We start from the raw sequence: 21,075 nt of genomic DNA on the forward strand, positions 1-21,075 counted from the left end.
CCGGGGCCCCGCTGCCGGCCCTGTGGTTCGGCGTGACCGCCATCGCGAGTCGGTGGCTTCACTTTCCTGACGGCCGCCGTGAAGTAGGGGCTGAGTAAAAGGGATGTGGTAGCGGAGCGGCACCTTGCAAGCGTGGATCGTTTTCCCTTGCTGCGAGTTCTTCTGCCGTTTGGACCTCTTTGTCTTAGCAGATGACGGGGAGTGGAAGTGAGAGACGAAGCCAGCCTTTGTTGGCTGTAGCAGTTACATGTGCGTCTCAGCCAGATAATGCTGCTCCTGGGCTTGAAGATAGCTTAGGCCCTTTCAGATCTATTCAAATGGGATGTCGTTCTTCAGCGCAACTTTTGGCAGCAGAACATGTGTGACCAGAACTGCAGCAGTCATAAGGGAGTTCAAAATGAAACGTTAAACACAACTAAAACTTGAAGTTAATGGATCTGTCTTTCTGTTTCTGCAAAATTAACAGTGTTTGAGTATGTGATGTTACTTAACAGAAGCATGTCTACCGAAGACAGTAATACCAACTCCTCAGCTGTCAGGGATTTCATATATGACTTAAAAGATATGAGCTGTATGTTTAAAGCTTGCACGTTGTTGAAGCATGGAATAGGTTTGCTCAAAGCCAACTACAGTGTTGAACTGGTTGTGAGGCATCCAGCTGTCATTCTGTTTTACCAATATGAATCAGATTCATTGACTTTATATTAGCCACTTTTCAAGTATTTTAGATCTATTTTATATAGGGTGGGAGAGACTGCAGTGGTAAGCTATATTAGGTACTTGCTATTTTTATAGTTGACAGGAGGCCATCACTTTATGAAGACATTTAATCTTTACATTAAAAATCATAAAAGCAAGATGTTCTATTGTTTTGTGTGTTGTGTTTTGGTTTTTTTTTTGTTTTGTTTAGTTTTGCAACAGAAAAGGCAAGGCTGAGGTGTGGCATTTTTTGATGTAAAATAAATAAAGCTTCTTTTTCCTGTTTCACTTTACGAAGTGCATGGAAGTGGCTTTTTTTTAAATTATCCTTTTAAACAACTTTGTCTTAGTTAACTTTTCATAAGTATGTGCAATAGATACTGAGATTTAAGACAGTACTGACATGCATTAATACCCATCAGTATTAACATTCATTCAGTGCTGTATCAGAATATGCATAAAACCCTTTGAGTTACTATGGTATTTCTTAGCATGCCAAAACCAAGTCCTTTATAGACTCTGGGAAAATATATAGCAAAATGTTTACTAAGCTGTATCTTGGGGATTTGTTTTGGTTTTAGTCAGTGTTGTTGGAAGTAATAATGGTCTTCATGACTTGATCATTCTGTAAATGGTGATTTTATTCAATTAATCTTAAGAGAATTTAAATAATTTATTGGTTTACTCATTTGAAGTTAGTTTGTTGTAGACCAGATTTCTGGAGATATCTCAAATATGGCTTTAGTTTTGCTGGTGGTAGTTTGCTTCTATGTTTTTTTGAAAGGTGCCTTGAAACCATCTTGTTTCTTGAGATATTTTTGGTTAAGTGCTATGTGGCCTTTAAGTTTTTTCACACAGCTGTTTTGTTTGTAGGCTACTGGTATATGTAGTCTTTTTCTTCTTTGAATAATATTCACAAACAATTTCGAATTTGCATTTCCATTTTCCTTTCTAGGAAACATGCTATCAGTTAAGATTTTTTGTAACTCTGTGAATTGATTAATGCTTTTTTTTTTTCCTCCAGTTGCCTGTTGCTTTTCTTAAATCATCCTTTTACATATTCAGCAAGGAGAAGAACAATGCTTTTTAAAGTAGTTTTTGCTGTTTATTTTTCTTACCTGTCTTCTGTATCTCTTCTCTACCCTGGTATTTTTTTGTGCTTGTGTCTTCAAGTCTGGTTTATTTCTACTTCTGTGCACCAAGTTAATTCTTTTCTAGAGTATGTAGAAGTAGAAACTGTTTATAATCCTTAATTAAGCTTTGTATGTTTTCTGTTTCCCATGTTCCCTTTGCTGCTCCTCTGTTATTTTGGGATTTGTTTCCTACCATCCTTGGGTTCTGAGCAACTGAAGTGTCTTAATTTTTCCTCTTTCTAGATGGAATTTGGTACTAATTACAAAATATTTCTCAGTAAATTTTACACATTTAGATGGCTTTTCTCACTTCTGGTGGCATTCCTGTGACTCGATCATATGAGAATTCCTTCTCATTCTCCACCTAAATACTGTGTAAGTTATACCCTGTACTAGGATACAGAAATATTAAGAAAATTGAAGACTCTCTTTGCTGGTGATAGAACTCAGAGGGACACCCTCAGGCTGCCAACTTTTAATCTCTCTTTCAGGGTTTTTTTGCCATTCTCAGATACATGTTCCATTTTTTTCCCCTCGATTCAGTATTTCAGTTCCATGTTTAGAACTGTATTACTGACGTGCAAAAAAAAAAGTCCAGGCTGGGAATACTATATAAACAATATTTGTTCAATAATGCCGTAATACCCAACCTTTTGATGTGTTTTATACAGATGCTTTGTGATCTGTATTTGTAAGGGTTAACAAGGTGGCCTTGAAGTGCCTCAACCAAACACATTTAAACTATAATAAAAAGGCAAGGATAAGAAAAGAAGTTTCATTAGTTATGGCCTTTTGTATGTTAAGGGCATATAGATGCTATCACAAAAATGAAATGCATACACTACAAAAGTGAGCATGAGTTTTAGAATTAATTTTAAAAAATGAATGAAATCTCTGCCTAGAGAGCTTCTCCGAAAGAGCTGTTTTGTTAGCCTCTGTGATTAGCTCACAAATGAACAGTACTTTTATTTCTCTTTTTGCTGTTTGGAATAAGTATCCTGTTTGATATTTCAACACTAAATCATTTTTTGTTGCCAAGGAGGAAAGTTTTCTTGATCTAACAGGTAGCCTGAGCATTTGAACATGTGTAACTATATTCTGCTAGGCTTAATAGTTAGGATGGTATAATTTGCCTGTTAAGAAACTGACAGCAATGGGAAGCTAATGTACAGTCCTGGCTACTGGATTGAGAAGAATCCAATGAATGCTGTATCAAATCATCTGATTTGAGAGAGACTGACATTGTGGTCTTAAACTTCAGATGCTCTACAGAACTTCTGTGACCTTTCCCTGTAAGAGAAGGTCAAGGGAACAGAAGTTTAAGCCACTCTAGTTTATTTTGTTTATTGCATGTATCCTACATTGTGTTGGCAAAAAGTCAGTTTTAAGTGAAAGAAACTCCCAATTTTTACGAAATAACCAGGAAAACACCATGCCAAGCTCAACTCAGGAATGTCTGCCTTCTCTTGTTGTTTTTTTGTTTTGATTTGTTTGTTTAGGGTTTTTTTGAGGGGAGTGGGGGTGTTGTTTTTGTTGGTTTTTTTTGTTTGTTGGTTGGGGCTTTTTTGTTCTTGTTGGTTGTTCTTTGTTGTCCAGGGATCTTTCTTGGGAGTTCAAGCAGATGCAAAGAGACATTTGTATCTGCTTGTAAAAGGGGGCTGTAACTAGAGCGTAGCTTCAGTGTGGCCATGCTGGCTGGTGAGAGCTTGTTTTTTCTCCCAGACGTTTTGCAGGCTTCCTGGTTTGGTTTTTGGTTTGTTTTGATATCTGACATTCACTGTTTCTGGTTTTGGGCATGATTGTTTTCTGTTTTGCCATTCCTTCTGTCAGATCATGCCCTGACTGTTCTGGTGTCTGTTTCAGACAAGCACTAAAGTGATGGTGACATTAATTAGCTGTTTACATTTACCAAACAATATAAATTTTACTTTAGAATTTATATAGTGCAGACAGCATTTGGCATTGTGCTGTTTCTCTTCTCTGATGGACCCTCTCAGTTTCTGAACAGCTGTACTTAGGTCCCGAAGCTTCTATGATTGGGAGGATGGCATTTTCACTGTGTCTGTGTGCAGACTTTATATGAATTAAAATAAAATTATAGGTTTAATAACTGATTCTGCCTTTAATCCTTACATATTTTTAATATGAAAGTAATATTAAGCATCTTTTAAGATACTGATTTTATTGTTTGCAAATGCCATTATTTTGGAAGGCTGGAGAGAATACACAGTTGTAGAAGGATGTGAATGAAACAGGGGTGTTTTGTTTTTTTTTTCCCTCCACCAGTTTTGTATGCTTGCTGCCAGGGTCCCGTTCATCTTGTGGTTGGCAATTTTCTTAAAAAAACCTGTATTTTAATTAGAATGGATAGATCTTGTGTTTGTCATGGGATAGTGCAAAAAAACATGTTTTCAGGAAAATGAAGGGGAAGAGTATTAAAGCAGACAGCCTTGGCAAATGTGTTTCAGAGTCTGGAGAGAAAACAGCTGTGTGCTTCTTGGAAAAGATTTGTTCATATTGGAGCCAGAAGGTTGACAGGCTTTCTCTTAAATTAATTTTCTTAACCTCTCTTGTTTAGAACTTTTAAAATTTGAAGATACAAATTGGTTTTGAGATGTGGATCTTCAAATACCACAGTTCCAGGATTTAACTTAGAGAAGTTCTGTACTTGTCATTTTCAATTCCATGAGGTATTTTATTCTTAAGTGAGTTATTGAAGGACCTTGGGAACTGATATATTGAAAAAGAATATTTCTGCAAATCTTTTATCTATTTGCTGTCGTTTGGCACGTATCTACATTTAGGTACAGTGTAAATATAGGATTCCTGAAGAATTTTGACTGAGCTATGCAAATTCTAGCTTTCCTTAGTGCTTGTACATAAGCTGTCTTTTGTGGAGGGAGTTCCTCTGGCTTCCAATTGCTTCCTGACTGATTCAGGAAAGCTCTCTATTCAAGTGAATGGGGAATGGCCTGCAGGAACAAGTCTTGTAATCTGGACAAGATCTTTCACAGAGAAAATGTATTTTGCAACAGCTAGGAGTGCATTATGCTGGTTTCACTGCTTTCTCAAGTTGGGATCAGCCTGTTAGCTCTTCTGCCTCTTTCTAGAAGTAAAATTTTGTTTCAAAGAATGTCTTACAATAATATATTGGGACTGCTCATAACTTCAAAATTCTTTTTGATTAGTAAATACATTTTTTAATTTCTTGGCTGTTTAGAAGCAGCCTAGCTTGGGCTGTCCCTAGTTCACATAGGAAAATTTTGCTACAATAGCTATTCCAACCAAAGAAGTTCCCTTGTGGAAATACTCTGGAATTGTATGTGTGCTGACCTTTCATTTCAGAATAATTCATGTTTGTCAAACAAGGAGAGAAGAAAATCTTTTTGCTCTTTAGTTATAGCATGTTGAACTCTTCTAGGATAGCTACTGCAGAGAACTTCTTTTTAAAGCACCGATCTCAGGAATATTCCTATTGATAAGATCCCAGCAAAAGTGCATTAGCTTATATTTCTCAATAACAGAATTAAAATTTAGTAAACCATGTATTGCTAAGAGCATGATTTAACTAGCAGGACTCTTATAATTTTTGTATGACAGAAACTGCAAGATTGCTATGATTCTGTCTCGGGTATCAAAGTAGATGCATTGCTTTTCTTAAGAGAATTCTTCAGGAATTACTCTGTTTTACTGAGACATCTCTCCTACTTCTCAGTTCCTTACTGTTATTCTCAAAGGTTTGTTTTTGTTATGCCACTGAAAAATTAATGGAAGACACTGGTATTACTGTCTCTTATTTTCTTGTGCTGTCCTGCAGTAAATCTATATTGTGTTGCAGGAGTTCATTGCAGTTTTTTCCTATTTGATCAGATAATTAAGAATTTATCAGCAATGAACAAAGCTTACACCCCTTTCAACCAGTTTTCCTGTTGGAAGTTCCCGAGTAGTTTATTTGACATGTTTCCTTATAAAGGTTTTTTTCCACAGATGATTTATTTTACATTGGCTCCAGAAAGTTATTATGAAGTCTAAAGATAGACAGAAGGAATGCAGCAGATTCTTGTAAGATGAATTGAAATTTGTTGCAGCTGATACAAGTATATTATCATTTTAATAATACTTGAAATATGCAACAATCAACAATTTGAGCAAATGACTATAAAAAATCTCATGGTTTTTGTGCATCAGTGAGGCTCCAGGTGAGTCTTGTGTTTGTCACCTTCTTGGCGTGTGGACCATAAGAAAAGCAGCAGACTTTGGTTTATTTACTGAGCTAATTGGTGGGTTCCAGGACAGTGAAGCTCAAGACACCTGTCATGCTTTTAAGGACGACTTCGCTGGAGCACAAAGCATAGGAATGCTCAAGAAAATGAGTAGACCTAGAAGGAGAGCAGAGTAGAGAGAACTCATGACTGGGTGTCAATGCAAGAAGACTCATGCAGGAGGTAGAAGTGAGGATAATCTTGCTCAAGGATATAAGAATACGGCCTGCATATGCAGAGATGTTATTAAGAAAGCCAACAGTCAACTAGAGTTGAAACTGGAAAGGGGAATCAAAGGCAACAAGAAGAACTTCCAGCACTGCATCAGCAGTTAAAGAAGAAAAAAGAGAGATGAGGGAAATATGGGCTTGCTCTTGACTGTGACAGGTAATTTAGTGACAGCAAATATGGACAAGGCAGAGGCATTTGGTGCTTTCTTTGCCTTGGTCTTCACCAGTGGGGTCTTCTAGGCCTTTGCACCTATAGATAGGGCTCAAAGTGGAAGGTAACTATCAATAGTGGAAGAGGATTGGGTCAGGGTTCTCTTTTGGATATGGAAAAGGTATCTTTGCATGCTCTTGGGTATAGGATGCAAGTCTTCTAAAATTAGGAATGCTGATGAGGACTTGGAATAAGCCAGTGAAGTAAATGTTTGGGATGAATGCAAATGGTTGTTCATAGTGTTGCCTCAAAATTTTCAGTGCAGTGTCTTCCATTTGGCTTGTCAACAACCTTGAAGTGTTTCTGAAAGTAATATCTCTTGTTGCTAATGAAGCTGAACAATGACAAAAACATGCACTGCTGTCTGCTCCTTCTGAATTCCTGAAAAATGTTGTTAGTAATATCACAGGTTGCAAACCAGATTTTCTCTTAAGGATTAGTGTAGTAGGTGGGAGCACATGCCTTTTGATACTCAAGAAGTGTACACAGTTGAAATATGCAGGAAGAAGAAGAAATGTGGGATAGGGTGACAGATGCAAGAATATTAGGGCTGTTAAACAGTAGAGATGCTGGCTTTGAGTAGATCACAATTCTTACAGATTTCAGCTTTTTGATTTGTGAGAGTGAGTGCACAGTCATTTCCCTTTATTCTGCTCTTCATCCTTGATTGTTTTAGATTAACATGATGTTGACAATGATGAAAATATAATTAAGGAGGCAGAGAGAAAACTGATAAGATACTGTCAGAGTGTGTTGAAATAAAATATTTAAGTCCCTGTGTGCATCATCTCTTCTTATTGTAGTACTTACAGGGAAGAATGGTTTTGCCATCCATCAAACTTGGGTGCTTATCTGAGAGTCATGATAGTTAACAAAGCAGAGTGTTGAAGCACTCAGCAATGGAATTTTGACATAATGGCTAAAGAAGCAACAGACAGGAAGACGTTATTTTATTTCTCCTTTTTTTCTTAGCAGTCTATATAAAGTTTTTCTAGATATCACAACTTAAGAGGTAATTCAAATTAGGATCAGGTATTAGGGACCGGAGGAAAATGTGATTGATCTGCCACAAAAGGTTTGCATTTGTTAATGCTTTTCTGGACCTGTCGTGGAATGAGTTTATGGATTTCAGTCGTGTTTAAAATTGTGATGAGCATTACAATGAGATGAGAAAACAAGCATGATGCTCCTGCGGACTTCCTCTTAAATTCTGTGATACCTTTTGTCATCAGTATTAGTCTACATCTGTTGTATGAAGGATTGTCTGAGCTGAATTTGTATTCTGAATGGACCCATATCCCTCATTTCCCCCCTACTGGCAGAAAAAGATCAGCTTTGTGTATACTGCTTTCCTTACCATGTTCCCAGACAGTTCTTAGTAATGGACGCGTATGGATCCCAGATTAGGAGTCATTAGATATTGTATTATGTTCCAAGAACAAATTGCTTTAATAAGGGAACATAATGCAATTTGAAACAAATTTCCTGATGTACGCGGTACTGTTGTGTCTCATCTAATGTATGACTTAACATTTGCAAAGGATCCAGATTGTTCCTTCCACATCCAAAGATAACTGTGTGTGGTATAAAACATAGTGTTTCAGTTCCATACGTAGTTTGGTGCGTGCCCATCTTAGCTTACTGCAATACCACTCTATTGGAAAGATGAAACAGTGAGCAGTAGTGTGCAGTAACTTGTCCCATGGACTCTGGTTTCCAGTCTTGATGAGGTTCTTGGTAAGAACTTCAGCTGTTTATTGCTATCTCTTCTATACTTGGATTGTATGTTGAAGCCACATCTAAGTCTCACCTCCAGCCCTTTGAGACTGATCATTCTACCCATGTGTAAGAAATCTTGCTCAAGTAATGTTAAAAATATTTTTAATAAATGAAACCCTGGTGGTTTTGTGTTTTGGTGTTTTATCCCAGTGCAGCTGATGAACGTTTATCATGCCCCATCTTTTTGAGCAGGTATTTCAACTGTTTTAGAACACAAAGTTTGAGAAGAAGTGGTTTGTGGTTTATTACTCTAAAATTTAGGGGGTTTGATATTCTGTATTGGCAGTAATGCCTCAGAGGTGTGCTACAATAGAAGCACTCTCAGGGGAGCTTCCAGAGCTAGTTCATGCTTTGGCCAGATTGTTCTTCAGTTACTCTTTGGCTCAATGCCCTGTCATAAGCTCCTTACATGGAAAGTGCCCAAAGTTGATTTTAGAAGGTCAGTTGAAGAATTATTAATTACTATCCAGAGGAGCCTTTTGAAACAAAATTCTTCATAAGGCTTTCTGTTTCTTATGAGCCTGTCCTTCTCCCTACTTTTTCTATACAGTTGACTTCACTGCTGTCAAATCTGACTTAGATTTACTTTGAAAAATCTACACAGTCTGCATTGGTTTGTTAATAACCTCTTGAGACAAATGACATTGTTGATAGAACAGCATTTTTCTGTGCCATAAACTACAGTTACACAGTAGAGTGTTAGAAGAAAAGAAGGCTTTCACTTTTGGGCATTGTTGAAGCTTTCTAGGGGTTTGATACTGTATTGGAATATTTCATGTTTCTGCATAAAAGTCTGTATTTTAATAGGTTCTGATGCTCTCATGTACTATGTTCCTGTTTTGTCTTACTGCACTAGTAGACATATGCTGATAGTGCTGTGTGATATGATCTTTTTTTTTTATTTTTATAAAAGCCACCTGAGATGTTACTAAATATATGATCTTTGAAAGATACTCAACACAGCTTTTATTTGATGTTATGCTAGGTTATGTACTCACTTTATGCTTTACTTGAAGTCTCAAATCTGTTGTTTCAGAACTGTTAAGCTGAATTGAGGTTGTATAGCCTGTAATGAACATTCTAGCTGTCAGAAGCATCTGTTGGTTTTGGTGGGGTTTTTAAGGTAATTTTTTTGTAATAGCATTAATATAGAAACATTTCCAAGCTGACAGCAATGGTTGTCAGAGCAGGTTTTCTCATGGCATGCCCACGTTGACTTTACAGCTTTACCAGAAGAATTTAATACAGTTATATTAAAAAGACAAGATCTTATCAGTCAGACTTTGGAAGTATTATGTTGACAAATCTGGGTCTGTTGTTTATTGTTAGTTTGAACATGTGATAGTTGTCTTGGATCCCTCTTAAAACCTGTGTGTTCACAGCTGCTCATTGGACCATGTAGCCCAATTCTGCATTTTATGCAAAAGTGCTACAGAACAACATTTTAAATGTGGACTCTCAAAGCAATTTTGTTATTTCACAGCCTTTAAGTTTTTCATAAATTCTTACAGTTTATTATTACGTAGACAGATGTTTGCAGTCAATTCAGTTGTAAATACTTACATATATACACACACACACACACACACACAAAGTGGAAGACACAGTATAAAACAATGTTTATAAAATTGATATAATACATTATACAAAAAAAACCAACCCTGAAAGGAATATAAGATTGTAGTAGCTTAATGTACTCAAGTGTACATACTTAATATCTTTTTGTATAACACTCATGTTAATACTAACATGGCCAGTCCATGTTAATACTAAGAGAAGGTTAAATTCTTTAGTCCACAGAGTGAAGTGTTACTGCAAGACGTTAGAAAACAACATAATAGAAGACACAGAATTTCCTTCTAAGCATTATAAAGAAAAATAATTTTTTGCTTTCCAAAAACATTTCTGGAGGGATTAGTATTTGTGGTAGAAAATGTTAAATAGGATATTATTTTTTCTGAAAACTATTACATGTTTTATTTAGCCTGAAGAGATAGAAAATACATCTATCTACATGGCTTTTAAGTGTCCCAAGCAGGTTTAGACAGTTACTGGTTTGTAGCGGACTTGTGTCCTTCAGTGCACGTGTGGTGTGATATCACTGTGTTAGATGCAGTGAGTCCCTCAGATGCTCCTTTAGGCACTGTGTATCAGAGGACAGAAGAGAGCACTGTTTGCAGGAGTGATGAAAGCAAGCTAATACTGTTATTACAGCATTTTGATGTTTAAGAAAATCATGTAGCTGTATTCCAATTTTCAGAGCAGTGGAAAGAGTTCTGTGTTGGAAAGTCTTGTGGGGAGGGATCTGCTCCCACGAGGTACTGGAGTTGTCACCCGGAGACCCCTTATTCTGCAGCTGGTGCATGTTTCCCCAGAGGATGGTCGGAAAACAGCTGGAGATGAAAATGGTAAGTGTGATCCAAGAGTGTGTTTTGCCTAGTAAAAGAGAGAGAGACTTTTAATCTTACTTGTTCATTTGACTGAAAAATCAGTTTTAATCTTAAAACTCGTGTGCTTTTTAAAATTTATTTGGAAGAAAACACAGCTATTGTCATATCTGTTCTGTCCATTTAGCACTTGTCATGAAATCAAAATCTTTTGGATATTCAAAATATCTTTAATGTTTTAAGCTTTCCTGTTTGTTCTTAGAAAACACTTTTGAGAAAAGCAAGACAAAGAAAGCATTTGAGTTATGATAATGACTGTATAGAGTGTAGAGAACATGATTTTCTTGTGTGTGTTTATCGTCCCCTCCTCTTTTGCTGTATAAATAAGGTCTTTCCTTGAGAGGATAAGTGTGTGACTTTTTAGCAGGAGACTAGGAAATAGCTAAGTTCTGAATAGAATAGAAGCATAAATGAGAACAGACTTGTAGTAGATGGAAAGAGAATTTAATGGACATGTGCTGTAGCTTACAGATGTTACGTTCCTGGGCTTCACTGCGAGTTTCCAAGCACAGCAAGAACAGCAATTGAAATGTTCTGAAGCTGTCCAATTTGAAGTTTGTGTCTTATGTAGTTTTTCTATATTATCCTTCAGCAAATCAAGAAAGTAATCTTAGATGTCCTTTGGAAGTTAATGCTCATTGTATACTAACTAGTTCTTTTGATCTTATGAAGGAGCAGCAGGGACATATTCATCTTCTGATCAGAAGATAAATCTTAGCTTTTTGATGTAGACATTGACAAGTATGTGGCTTTTGGTGGTGTGATAAGCTTGGGGCTATAATTGCTAATTTTCATTGTGTTCAAATATTTTTTATTTCTAGCAATAATCAAGATATCAGAAGTTCTTTCCAGTATTTTTTTTTCATGTAATATTTATAGCCTTTGGTTTCTGAAGAACAGTTACTAACATGGTGCAGTTTAAAAAGTTTAAGATCTAATTTTCAGTATTGCTGTAAGCAGAGAACACAATTCAGGTCTGTAACAATTAAGAACTTTTACTGTGAGAGCCAGAGTGTGCTGGATTGTGAGGGATTGTAGGACAACTGAGGTTGGAAATGATCTCAGGACATCTCTAGTCCAACCTCCTCCTCAAAAATGGGCAAACTCTGAACTCCAGACTAGGTTGCTCAGGGCTTTATTTGATTAAGTCTTGAAAACCTCCAAGGGTGGAGAATTCAGAAAGTCTCTGGGCAACCTTTTAGAAATAGCACATTTGACCTCTTTAAATGTGCTTTTTATGTTATTTACATTGTGCAGTTTCTTGTTTCTAGTACTTTTCAGAATGCTTTGATTCTAAGTTTTGTAGGATAAAATATGATTTTGTTCTGCTCTGCAATTTTACTGGTAGAAAAGATGGTTTTGTAATTAAGAGTATTCTGAGTCAAGGCAGAGCCTTTCTGTATAGCTGCATTTGATGTTTCTTCATTTGATCTGGGGATTCAGCTTTTACATTTAAAGTGGGATAATGTTACTGCATGAGGATTATGAGGCTAACTTAATATTTATAAGTCCCATTTAGGTCTTTGGGGGAAAACCCAATATGTAAGATGTACATGTTGTAATCTCTTCTTCATGTTCCTCTGAGAGAGGAATGGGCTTGTTTGGTAAGGACAGACCTTTTAAGATTTACCAGTTGTGTTTGAAATACCTCTGTTCTCCCTCCAAAATTCAGGCAAACTGTGGTTTTGTCACTGATCTGGTTTAGCATAGGTACAGATTGTCGAGTTACATCTGAGAAGATGGAATCAAGTAGCTTGGAAAAGGTGTCAACCTTTTATCCAGCTTGTGCTGTCTGACATTGTAATAAGTCACTATATTAGCACAGGTCATATTTTTTATGAGGTGAATGTTGAGGTAGGGTTGAATATGTGTTTGGGATTTCCAGGAGGGAAATCTACATAATCTTGCAGAAAAGGATTTTCTCCAGATCAGGGGTTTCCTCTTTACAAACTGGACAAGAGAGTATCAGTCTCAGCATGCTGCTTTCTAAATGTGCTGGGAATGAACTCTCTGTGTGCACAGATACTTTCATGCAACTGCCTCTTCGTTTTGCAATTACTGTTTTGTGATTTTTCACCTTTACCCATCCTAAGGCTCGCTATAGATATGTACTGGTATTACACATAAATACATCCATTTAAGAGTAGTACTAGTCTGTGGTTCTTACAAACTCACATTTTACCTCTGAGTGTTTGCAGCCAGGAAGCTTCCCTCTTTTTAACACAAAACTATTTGGATTGATGTGGTAGTCGTTTAAGCATGGACAATTGCCTTGTCCTATGAAGGAAAAGACTTGTCTCTCCCATAGCTTAATCTTGACGTCTTCTGATGCATGTGAGCTGCCAAAGAATATCAGTTCATGTCAACGTAGGGGTTTTGTTTGATTGGTTTGGGGGTTGTTTGGTTTTGGTTTTAATTTTTTATTATTTTTAAATTTGATACTTGGGAGCACATTGGGAAAGATTGTTGAGAAAGAATGGCAGCCAGACATTTGAACTAGCTTCTAATTTTATAACATGCAACATTAAAGATCATCTCTGCTGTTCCTTAAAGTTACTGATGAGCTATCGATAGCCTTGTACGGTGGTCACTGCAATAAATTGAGAGTGAGAAAATAGTAGAGATGAATTTTCCATTAAATATGAAGTACTGTGTTTTCACAACATGATATTTCAGACTGATACTTCTGAGACTACAGAGATGTGTGTGGTTTGGTGTGAAGGAAATGTTCTCATTATACTTCTGCTGTTTATTGTTAGCCTCTAGTGATTCAGCACATATGGTGTGTTTGTGGTGATACCACACTGTGTGGTGTTCTCTTACCAAATTGCAAGAGAAGCAGTGTTTATGAGAGATTTGGGCCTGGTTTTGTGAATTAAATTGGTCTTGTAGCTAAAACCTATGCTGGTAGCTTACCCATTTGTTAGGAAATAGAAAAGAGGAGGGGGCATATGAGTGGTCAATTAATAAATGTTTATAGGGTTTTCTTGTCCAAGGTGAGAAGCTGAACATTGTTCAAATTCTGAACTGATAGAATTGGTAATTAAGGAATAATTAATACAGATATATTGCTTGCTAAATCAACACTGTTTCATCAGCTTTTTGCTCTCTACTTCAGATAGGAATATCTTACCCCTAGCTCCCAGTGTGGACTTCATTGTACTTTGTAGAAGCACAGGACAAAAAGATCTTTCACTCAAAAGATATTGCCATCTAGTTAGTGTCAAGGATGGAAAAAATGGCACAACATACAGAAAGGATACAAGATGTATACATGTTTTTTTCACAAGTTGGATTTTTTTTTTAACTTTATTTGGAGGAAGAGAGCTAGGAAAGAATGAGGTCATGGGGCAGAAAAAAGACTTCATGTGGTTGTCTGCTGAGTCCAATAGCTGTGAAGGTATGGGAACTAGAAAGCTAGGAAGACAGGTCAGATTCTTCATGCTTTGCTGATTTTTGTGCTTTTTAGTATTTGGAAAGTTCTCATGGCCATGCTGCAAGAAATTCCCTATGGTGGTAGCCTCTTATGACTCTGAACAGCTTCTTTGTGTTCCCATTCTGTAAGAAGAATATTTCTACTGCTTTAGGAAGATTCATGAATAGCTGAAGTCAGTTAGCATTGATCTGTATTTGAGCTTCTTAAGAGCATTGCAGTATAGGACATAATAAGTAACAATTTGGTGGAGGGCAGTCCTGAGAAAAATACTGTAATCATGTCTAGTTTTCCAGTATATTAAAGTTTTCAGGTCTCACTCCAAGATATGAGAAGCCTGAAAAGCAAACACTGTTGCTTTATTCAGGAGATTTCTTTTGTGAGAAGCAGGATCTGTTTGTCCTTAATAGCTGCTGTTTTAATAATCTCTTGTAATCTGTAATACTTAATTTTATAATGACTGAAATGTCACTTCTGCACACTTTTATCTAGCATTGAATCTTGAATGTACTCGGGTGATTAATTCACCTTGAAGTTTTGCCCGAAGAGCTTCCAGAAAGTAACATAACCAGGGGAAGACTGATTTACCAGGGAAATTAGCAATAAAAAAATGTTCTGTATGCAAACCAGAACATTTGATTGTTGAATGGCTAATTAAAATATTTTCTCCTTGCCTTGAGCATCCTTGTGTTTTGCATAATGCAAATACTACCTTCTTTCCTAAAAACTCCTTTGCATTAAATTAGAACTACTGGGAAATTTTTCTCAAATATTAAAGGTGTGTCAGTTTAGACTTCTTCAGAAGAGTGGGGCAAGAGTTTCCTCACTGTATAAAATGAAACTTCTAAAAGTTTATACTTCGGCAAGTGCACCAAGGCTGAGGTTAAGACTAAGCCATTTATCATGGCTTCAATCTTCTCCTGTGTTATATATAGCAAAGTTGGTACTTGTTAAAGCTTAAAAAATTTTCAGTCTCCTTTGATCTGCAGATGCTAACAAGTTAAAATGCAATGCCTCTGACTAGAATGCATCTTTTTTATATGTTTTTAAATATGTTAATAGATTATACTAAACCAAAACATTTCTTTATATGTAGAACTAAGCCTAATACCTAGCTGCAAATTCCTATGCCACCACAAAACCAGTATTTTAAGGTTAAACCAGTGTGTTTTAGGAAGACATCATCTCTCTAGGAGAGATGTAACAGGAGAGTGCTTGGTCTGTATCTTTCAAATGTAATGGTGGCATTATCTTTCTGTATCTTTTTCTTCCTGGCTTTATGCCTGTCTTTAGTTTCTTAGATTCAATTTTTAAGAGAGCACGAGCAATTCTATCTTGAAGATAATGTAGTTTCTTCCTTTATGTGTATTTTGTATTATTTTATCTGAACTGTAAATAAACCTCTTTAATAACTGGAATTAATGAGCCCTTTCCTTGCACTTATTTTGGAGACTGGTATGTAATTTTGCCTGTTTACCAACCAAGACAAATGCTGCCTACTAACAATGATTTCTTCATAGCTTATATGCCTGCAGAACAGTAAGGATAAAAGCAGTTTTATACATTTAATTTTTTTTTTTTCGTAATTGACCCAGTTCATCTAAATCGGTGTATTTCCACTGATTATATAGCTTTGACTTACCCACCTGGGAAAGACATTAAAATAACTCCACAGATGTACTAGGCCTTCCAAACCAATGAGTTGATTGTTGCTGTGCTACTTGCATTTTGTGCCAAACAGGCATGTGCCAAAAATATCTTCACCAGTTTGTGTTGATTCTTGCACTTCCATGGTGCTGTACTGGCATCACATAAAAATAGAGTTGTGAACTCACTAGCCCTTCAATAAAAAGTTGAGTTTTTTAAAATGGGATTTTCATAAATATTTAAAGAAAATTAAGTTCAGAAGGGTGATAGCTATGTTGTCTCTTCTTAAATCTGTCTTAGAACTGCTATAATTGATGCAAAACCTCAGATTTCTTTTTTATACAGTAATAGTAATTCCATTGGCACTAAAAAGTTTTCCTCACTTCTTCTCGTTCTTCCCATGGGTTAATGATGAAAACCATATTTTTCCAAAGAAGTTTAGTGTTGTGGAACCTAATGGTGCTGTTTTCTGTGCTCTGATAAAAATATTGTGAGCTGTTGGAATTGGATGAACAGCAATAATAGTCATAATCAAGTAAACTTTGTCGTATAGAATATCTGATTAATATGCATCATTTATCAGTGTTTTAAGATCTTATTTATGTACATATTGTTAATATGTTACACATTCTCATCAATAGTAGAATAGCATGTACATCTGTCTGCATGCATTTGTGATCTTTGTAATATAGTTTGCTGCTGAAAGTTAATAAAATGCTATATTAAATATGATTAAAAATCTTAAACATCATTCAATGCTGTTTCTCTTTAACTGCAGACCCTGCTACATGGAAAAATGCAAGACACCTTTCTAAAGGTTGCCTTTATCCACTTGCTTTTTCTCCCTATGCATAACGTGCATGCTTATATACACTAAACCACATACATTTCATGCCACTTAATTGTTGATTACACTTTTACTTCTACACTTTGGCTACTGTGTTGATTATTTTGCTGAGTCTTGTGATCTGGTTGATTTTTAGTTTTCTGAACTTGTTGCATTAGAATGAGATTTTTGCTTCTGTGCCATTGCTGCTTCATAGAATTTCCTGCACTTTTAATTCCCAAATCCTTGAAAGAAAAATCTCTATTGATTGTAGTTAAGCAGTGTGTTTGCCAAATGGCCAGATTTCCTGTAGACTACTGTTCTAGAGCAGATTGCTGTATTGGGGAGCAGAGGGTAAGTGACCACAAACTAAACATTTGGAATGGAACTTATCACTAATATTTGGAAAACTAGTTGTGGAAAAGTAGCTTGCAGTATGACTCAAATAGCTGCCTGTGCTAGGAAGCAAGAATTGACAAAACTTTCTTTTCTGTTTCTGGAACTGCTCTTGAGTAGCCCCTAAGTAATTCTGGACATCAGTGGTGACTTGACAAAGAGTGAAGATGTTTGGTCCTTGACAGATTTGGGAAGAGACATGTTCTCCTAAGACTTCATTGTTATGCAAAATTCTTACATTTTTTCTGTTGGCTTCGTTTTGGTTCTACAGGTTTTTCTAACTTTTTCTTTCAGCTGTAATTTGATCTCACTTGCATGGTAAAAGTAAAGATGCTAAAAGCTGGTATTTTTTTCAGGTTTTTTAAGCTATTGCCAATAATTATTTTGTTTTCTGTTGCAAGCTGATATTTAATGGACCAGACCGTTTCTGAAAAATGGTAGGATAGCTCATTGGCTCAGTCACATTTAAGAAGGTGGACCTTGTGTAAGAGGGACAAATTAAGAGAGTAATGAAATGCAACGTTTAAATAAGCAAAATCATAAATGTGTTTGTACTGAGCTAGTTAACATCTAACCATAGAAAGCAGACTAATTTTTTTCTTGCTGCTTGGGGGAAAAAACCCATCACATTGTAGTTTTCAACAAACAGGATATTGGAAAAATGGCATTGAAATACCTGCTTTCTCTTCCTCATGTATCAATGCTTTGTTTTCAGAGATAGATGCTGAAGAGTGGGGTAAATTTCTTCACACCAAAAATAAGGTATGTTTACTCTGATGATGGAGTAGCAGTGTCATAAATATGCTATCATAAATATACACACTTAATTCTGTATCTCTTCCCTTGACTTTCCCAAAAAGGAGATTATTCTGCTTGCTATACTGTATGCCAGGAAATTGAGGATTTTCTGGGTTGCTTTTTGAGTAGAAAGCTTCTGAAAACATTCTCTTAAACTCAAGACAGAAAATTTGTCAATGATTGTTTGTTGTGTGAGACATTGACTCTGCTGAGCTACCTTAATCCCTTTTGTCTTATTTTAAATATTTTTTTGTGCATTGCTGAAATTAGAATGGATGTTGGAAAGACAAGGAAATACATATTCACAGGTTGATTCAGTCCACTGAAGAGTTGGCCACTTCAGAGATTTATTAGAAAGCTATGAAAAGGAAGAGCTTAATGTGCATCAGGGGGGGGAGAAGCAGAAACTGAGATGACCTAGGACTTCAGTAAGAGAGTCAAAGCTTAATTCTTTGCTTGAAGAAAGTAATTTTTGGCAGATGAATTACTTATTACTTCAAACTGATTTCCCTGCCTTCTAGGCACTGCTAGAAATTGAAGGAAACCTAGAGAGGGAACCTGTGCAAGGGTAGCTCTGTGCTAACCTATTTTTGGATTGGTGGAAGGAGAATAGTTTTGACTATTTAAAATTAAAAAATGAAACTCTGTTCTTGTTCTTTGTTCCCTTTGAGATGAGAAGAGGTTCAGGCTACATGTTGTTGATTAACTTAAAAGGACTGCAACTAGATTAGAAATGGAATTGTTTGAAATTCTCTTTAGGTGAATGCTATTTTGTAACTTGTTTGATATTGATGGGGTAATAAATGCTAATAATTGCCATCTCAAGTATAATCAACAGATTAAATACCAGGATTCTAATTTCTGTACTTTTAAGTTTTGATTGCTGTTAGCATCATAATAGTCATTAGGGCTAATAGTCATTCTTACTTTTTCTCACTTTCTGTATTTAGTCACAGAGTTTTTCACTGTCTTGGAGAAGAGCACGTTATTTTCAAGTTAGGTAAGTGGATGCTGTCTTTGATTTTTAAACAATTTTTTTTCTTCTGTACTTCAGATCTATACAGATTTTGATGAAATTCGTCAGGAAATTGAAAATGAAACAGAGAGAATTTCAGGAAATAACAAGGTAAATGTTGCACTGTCCATCTTTGTCTTCTATAGATTGTCTTGCTGCTTAAACCTTTCTTGAACAGTTTTGGCCACTAAAAGCAAAAAGCATTGAACTATTGAAGAACACAGTGATGCTGCTTGCTATCTTGAGAATTTTCCACTGTGTTAGTAAGATAAATGACTTCAGCTAAAAGAAAATACAGAGAGTTGCTGTTGCTTTATTTCAAAGCTTCTGTAATAAAAGTGGAAAAAAAAAAATCTCATGTTTAAACTTGCTTCTGTTTTTCTACATACATGGTTTTATGTGTAATTAAAAAATTGAGTATTCTTGCATATCTGTATAATCACTGAAATATAAAAGCTTTTATGCATTATATTGATGGGGAAAACAGGGCCGCTTTTAAAGACAAAGGAATTGCTTGACAGATGGGGCTGACTTTTATTTCCTCACCATGTAGTTGTAAGGTGTATGATGGAAGAATGTTTTTCTAGTATGAAAATATAGCTTCTGGCTTTCTAAAGGGTGCATTTAAATATTCCAGTACAGTGATTAATTTTTATTACTAATATATTTCTAGGGGATCAGTCCCGAACCTATTCACCTTAAGATTTTTTCATCGAATGTTGTAAATCTGACTCTTGTGGATTTGCCTGGAATGACAAAGGTAAGATGCAGAATGATTCTTTTCTGACTCACTGTGAACAGTGTATTTTGAATCAAGGAGTGTATGTTCATTCTTTGGCATTATTCTGTATTGTTAGATAAACAACTTTCCTCAGGTTAAGTAGTTGATTATATAAATTTGAGATGCCACCGTCTTCTGGTTTAAGATTTGGGTTTCTGGTGCTCTTCCCTGTTGTAAGAAGTAGATTTGCTTAAGTTCTTCCTCCTTCTAGATATTCTATGTATTCTGAGGGACTGGAAGTTGTTTGTAATAAGAGGTAGAACTCCAGAGTTGCATCCGCAGATAAGTGGGTAGTTGACAAGTTTGAAAATGCTTTGCCTGTTGCTTCTTCAGAAGTTGCTATGTGTATTTTCCATATGAAGATATATAGAGTGAGGATACACTAGAGAAGAAATGTTCAGGTCCTGTTTGTTCAGGTTTTAATACTGAATAATTTTCTGTGGCATGAAGATGACAAAAAAGACTTCTTCCCCTGTCTATACACACCCCCCTCTGCCAGTTGTGCAGGTGGTTCTTGGATACCAAGTCTTCTTGACAACAGTATCAAGTAATTTGAATTGATTCTTATTTCTAGAAGACAGTGGTTTTGATTTTTATACCTTTCAATACCTTCCTTTTCTTTCCTGTTTGTGAAGTGGGAAGGAAGGGGCGGGAAAACCTTGCCTTATACCATAGTATAGGGTATGAACTTTCAATGAGTGGTCTCATACAGGCATAAATACATAAATTTGAACACTTCTATGTTGTTTTTTCTCTAGGTGCCTGTTGGTGATCAGCCTAAGGACATTGAACTTCAAATAAGAGAGCTAATCCTTCAATTCATCAGCAACCCAAATTCAATTATTCTGGCAGTCACAGCTGCTAACACAGACATGGCCACTTCAGAAGCACTTAAAATTGCACGGGAGGTGGATCCAGATGGTAAGCAGCAAGAAAAACTGGATCCTGTAATTCAACTTCTTTTAAAAATTAAATTCTAAAATAAAGCTGAAGTCATTTGGGCAAAAAAGTACTAAGCAACAAATGTCACTGTATTTCCTAGAGAATACAATTATTTTATTTACTTAAAAACTTCCTGCTGCAGTCTCCGCGACTCAGAGGATGCTGTGATGAACTAATATCTAAAAGATTTCTGGCTTACTAACAGGCCAAATAACTATTTTAGTAGTCACAGGAGCCACTTTTGTTTCCAGAGCAGCAAAATGGCATTACAGAATGTTGGGGGGTTTCAGATTTTTAGTAGCTTAAGGTGGTCTGTTAGGGTGACTTCATGCTTTATTGTCCAATGTTGTTTCTTTTATTAGAGAAGATATGCCATCCCGCAGATACTAACTGACTGTCTTAACTGTTAGTTTAGGGATTTTTAGTAAGAATAAAATTAATATATACAGTCAGTAACCATTTTGGTGCCCTGCATT

General features: G+C 36.1%; 1 protein-coding gene across 2 annotated transcripts in view; it reads left to right on the forward strand.

Annotated features, from left to right (window-relative positions):
- Positions 1–10,521: 10,521 nt before the first annotated feature.
- The window catches only part of DNM1L (dynamin 1 like), a 31,292-nt gene continuing 20,738 nt past the window's right edge, over positions 10,522–21,075 (forward strand). Inside the window, exons 1-6 of one of the 2 annotated variants that reach the window (XM_026862266.1) lie at positions 10,577–10,722; positions 16,620–16,658; positions 17,779–17,825; positions 18,916–18,987; positions 19,550–19,636; positions 20,416–20,578. In XM_026862266.1, the coding sequence (XP_026718067.1) occupies positions 19,628–19,636; positions 20,416–20,578 (172 nt within the window). In that variant the 5' untranslated portion in view covers positions 10,577–10,722; positions 16,620–16,658; positions 17,779–17,825; positions 18,916–18,987; positions 19,550–19,627. Of the gene's footprint in view, positions 10,723–16,619; positions 16,659–17,778; positions 17,826–18,915; positions 18,988–19,549; positions 19,637–20,415; positions 20,579–21,075 lie in introns of both variants that reach the window. The other variant, XM_026862258.1, reaches the window with a different exon arrangement.

This window comes from Athene cunicularia (assembly GCF_003259725.1).
Source record: "Athene cunicularia isolate RWA chromosome 1 unlocalized genomic scaffold, athCun1 chr1_part2, whole genome shotgun sequence".
Taxonomy (NCBI): domain Eukaryota; kingdom Metazoa; phylum Chordata; class Aves; order Strigiformes; family Strigidae; genus Athene; species Athene cunicularia.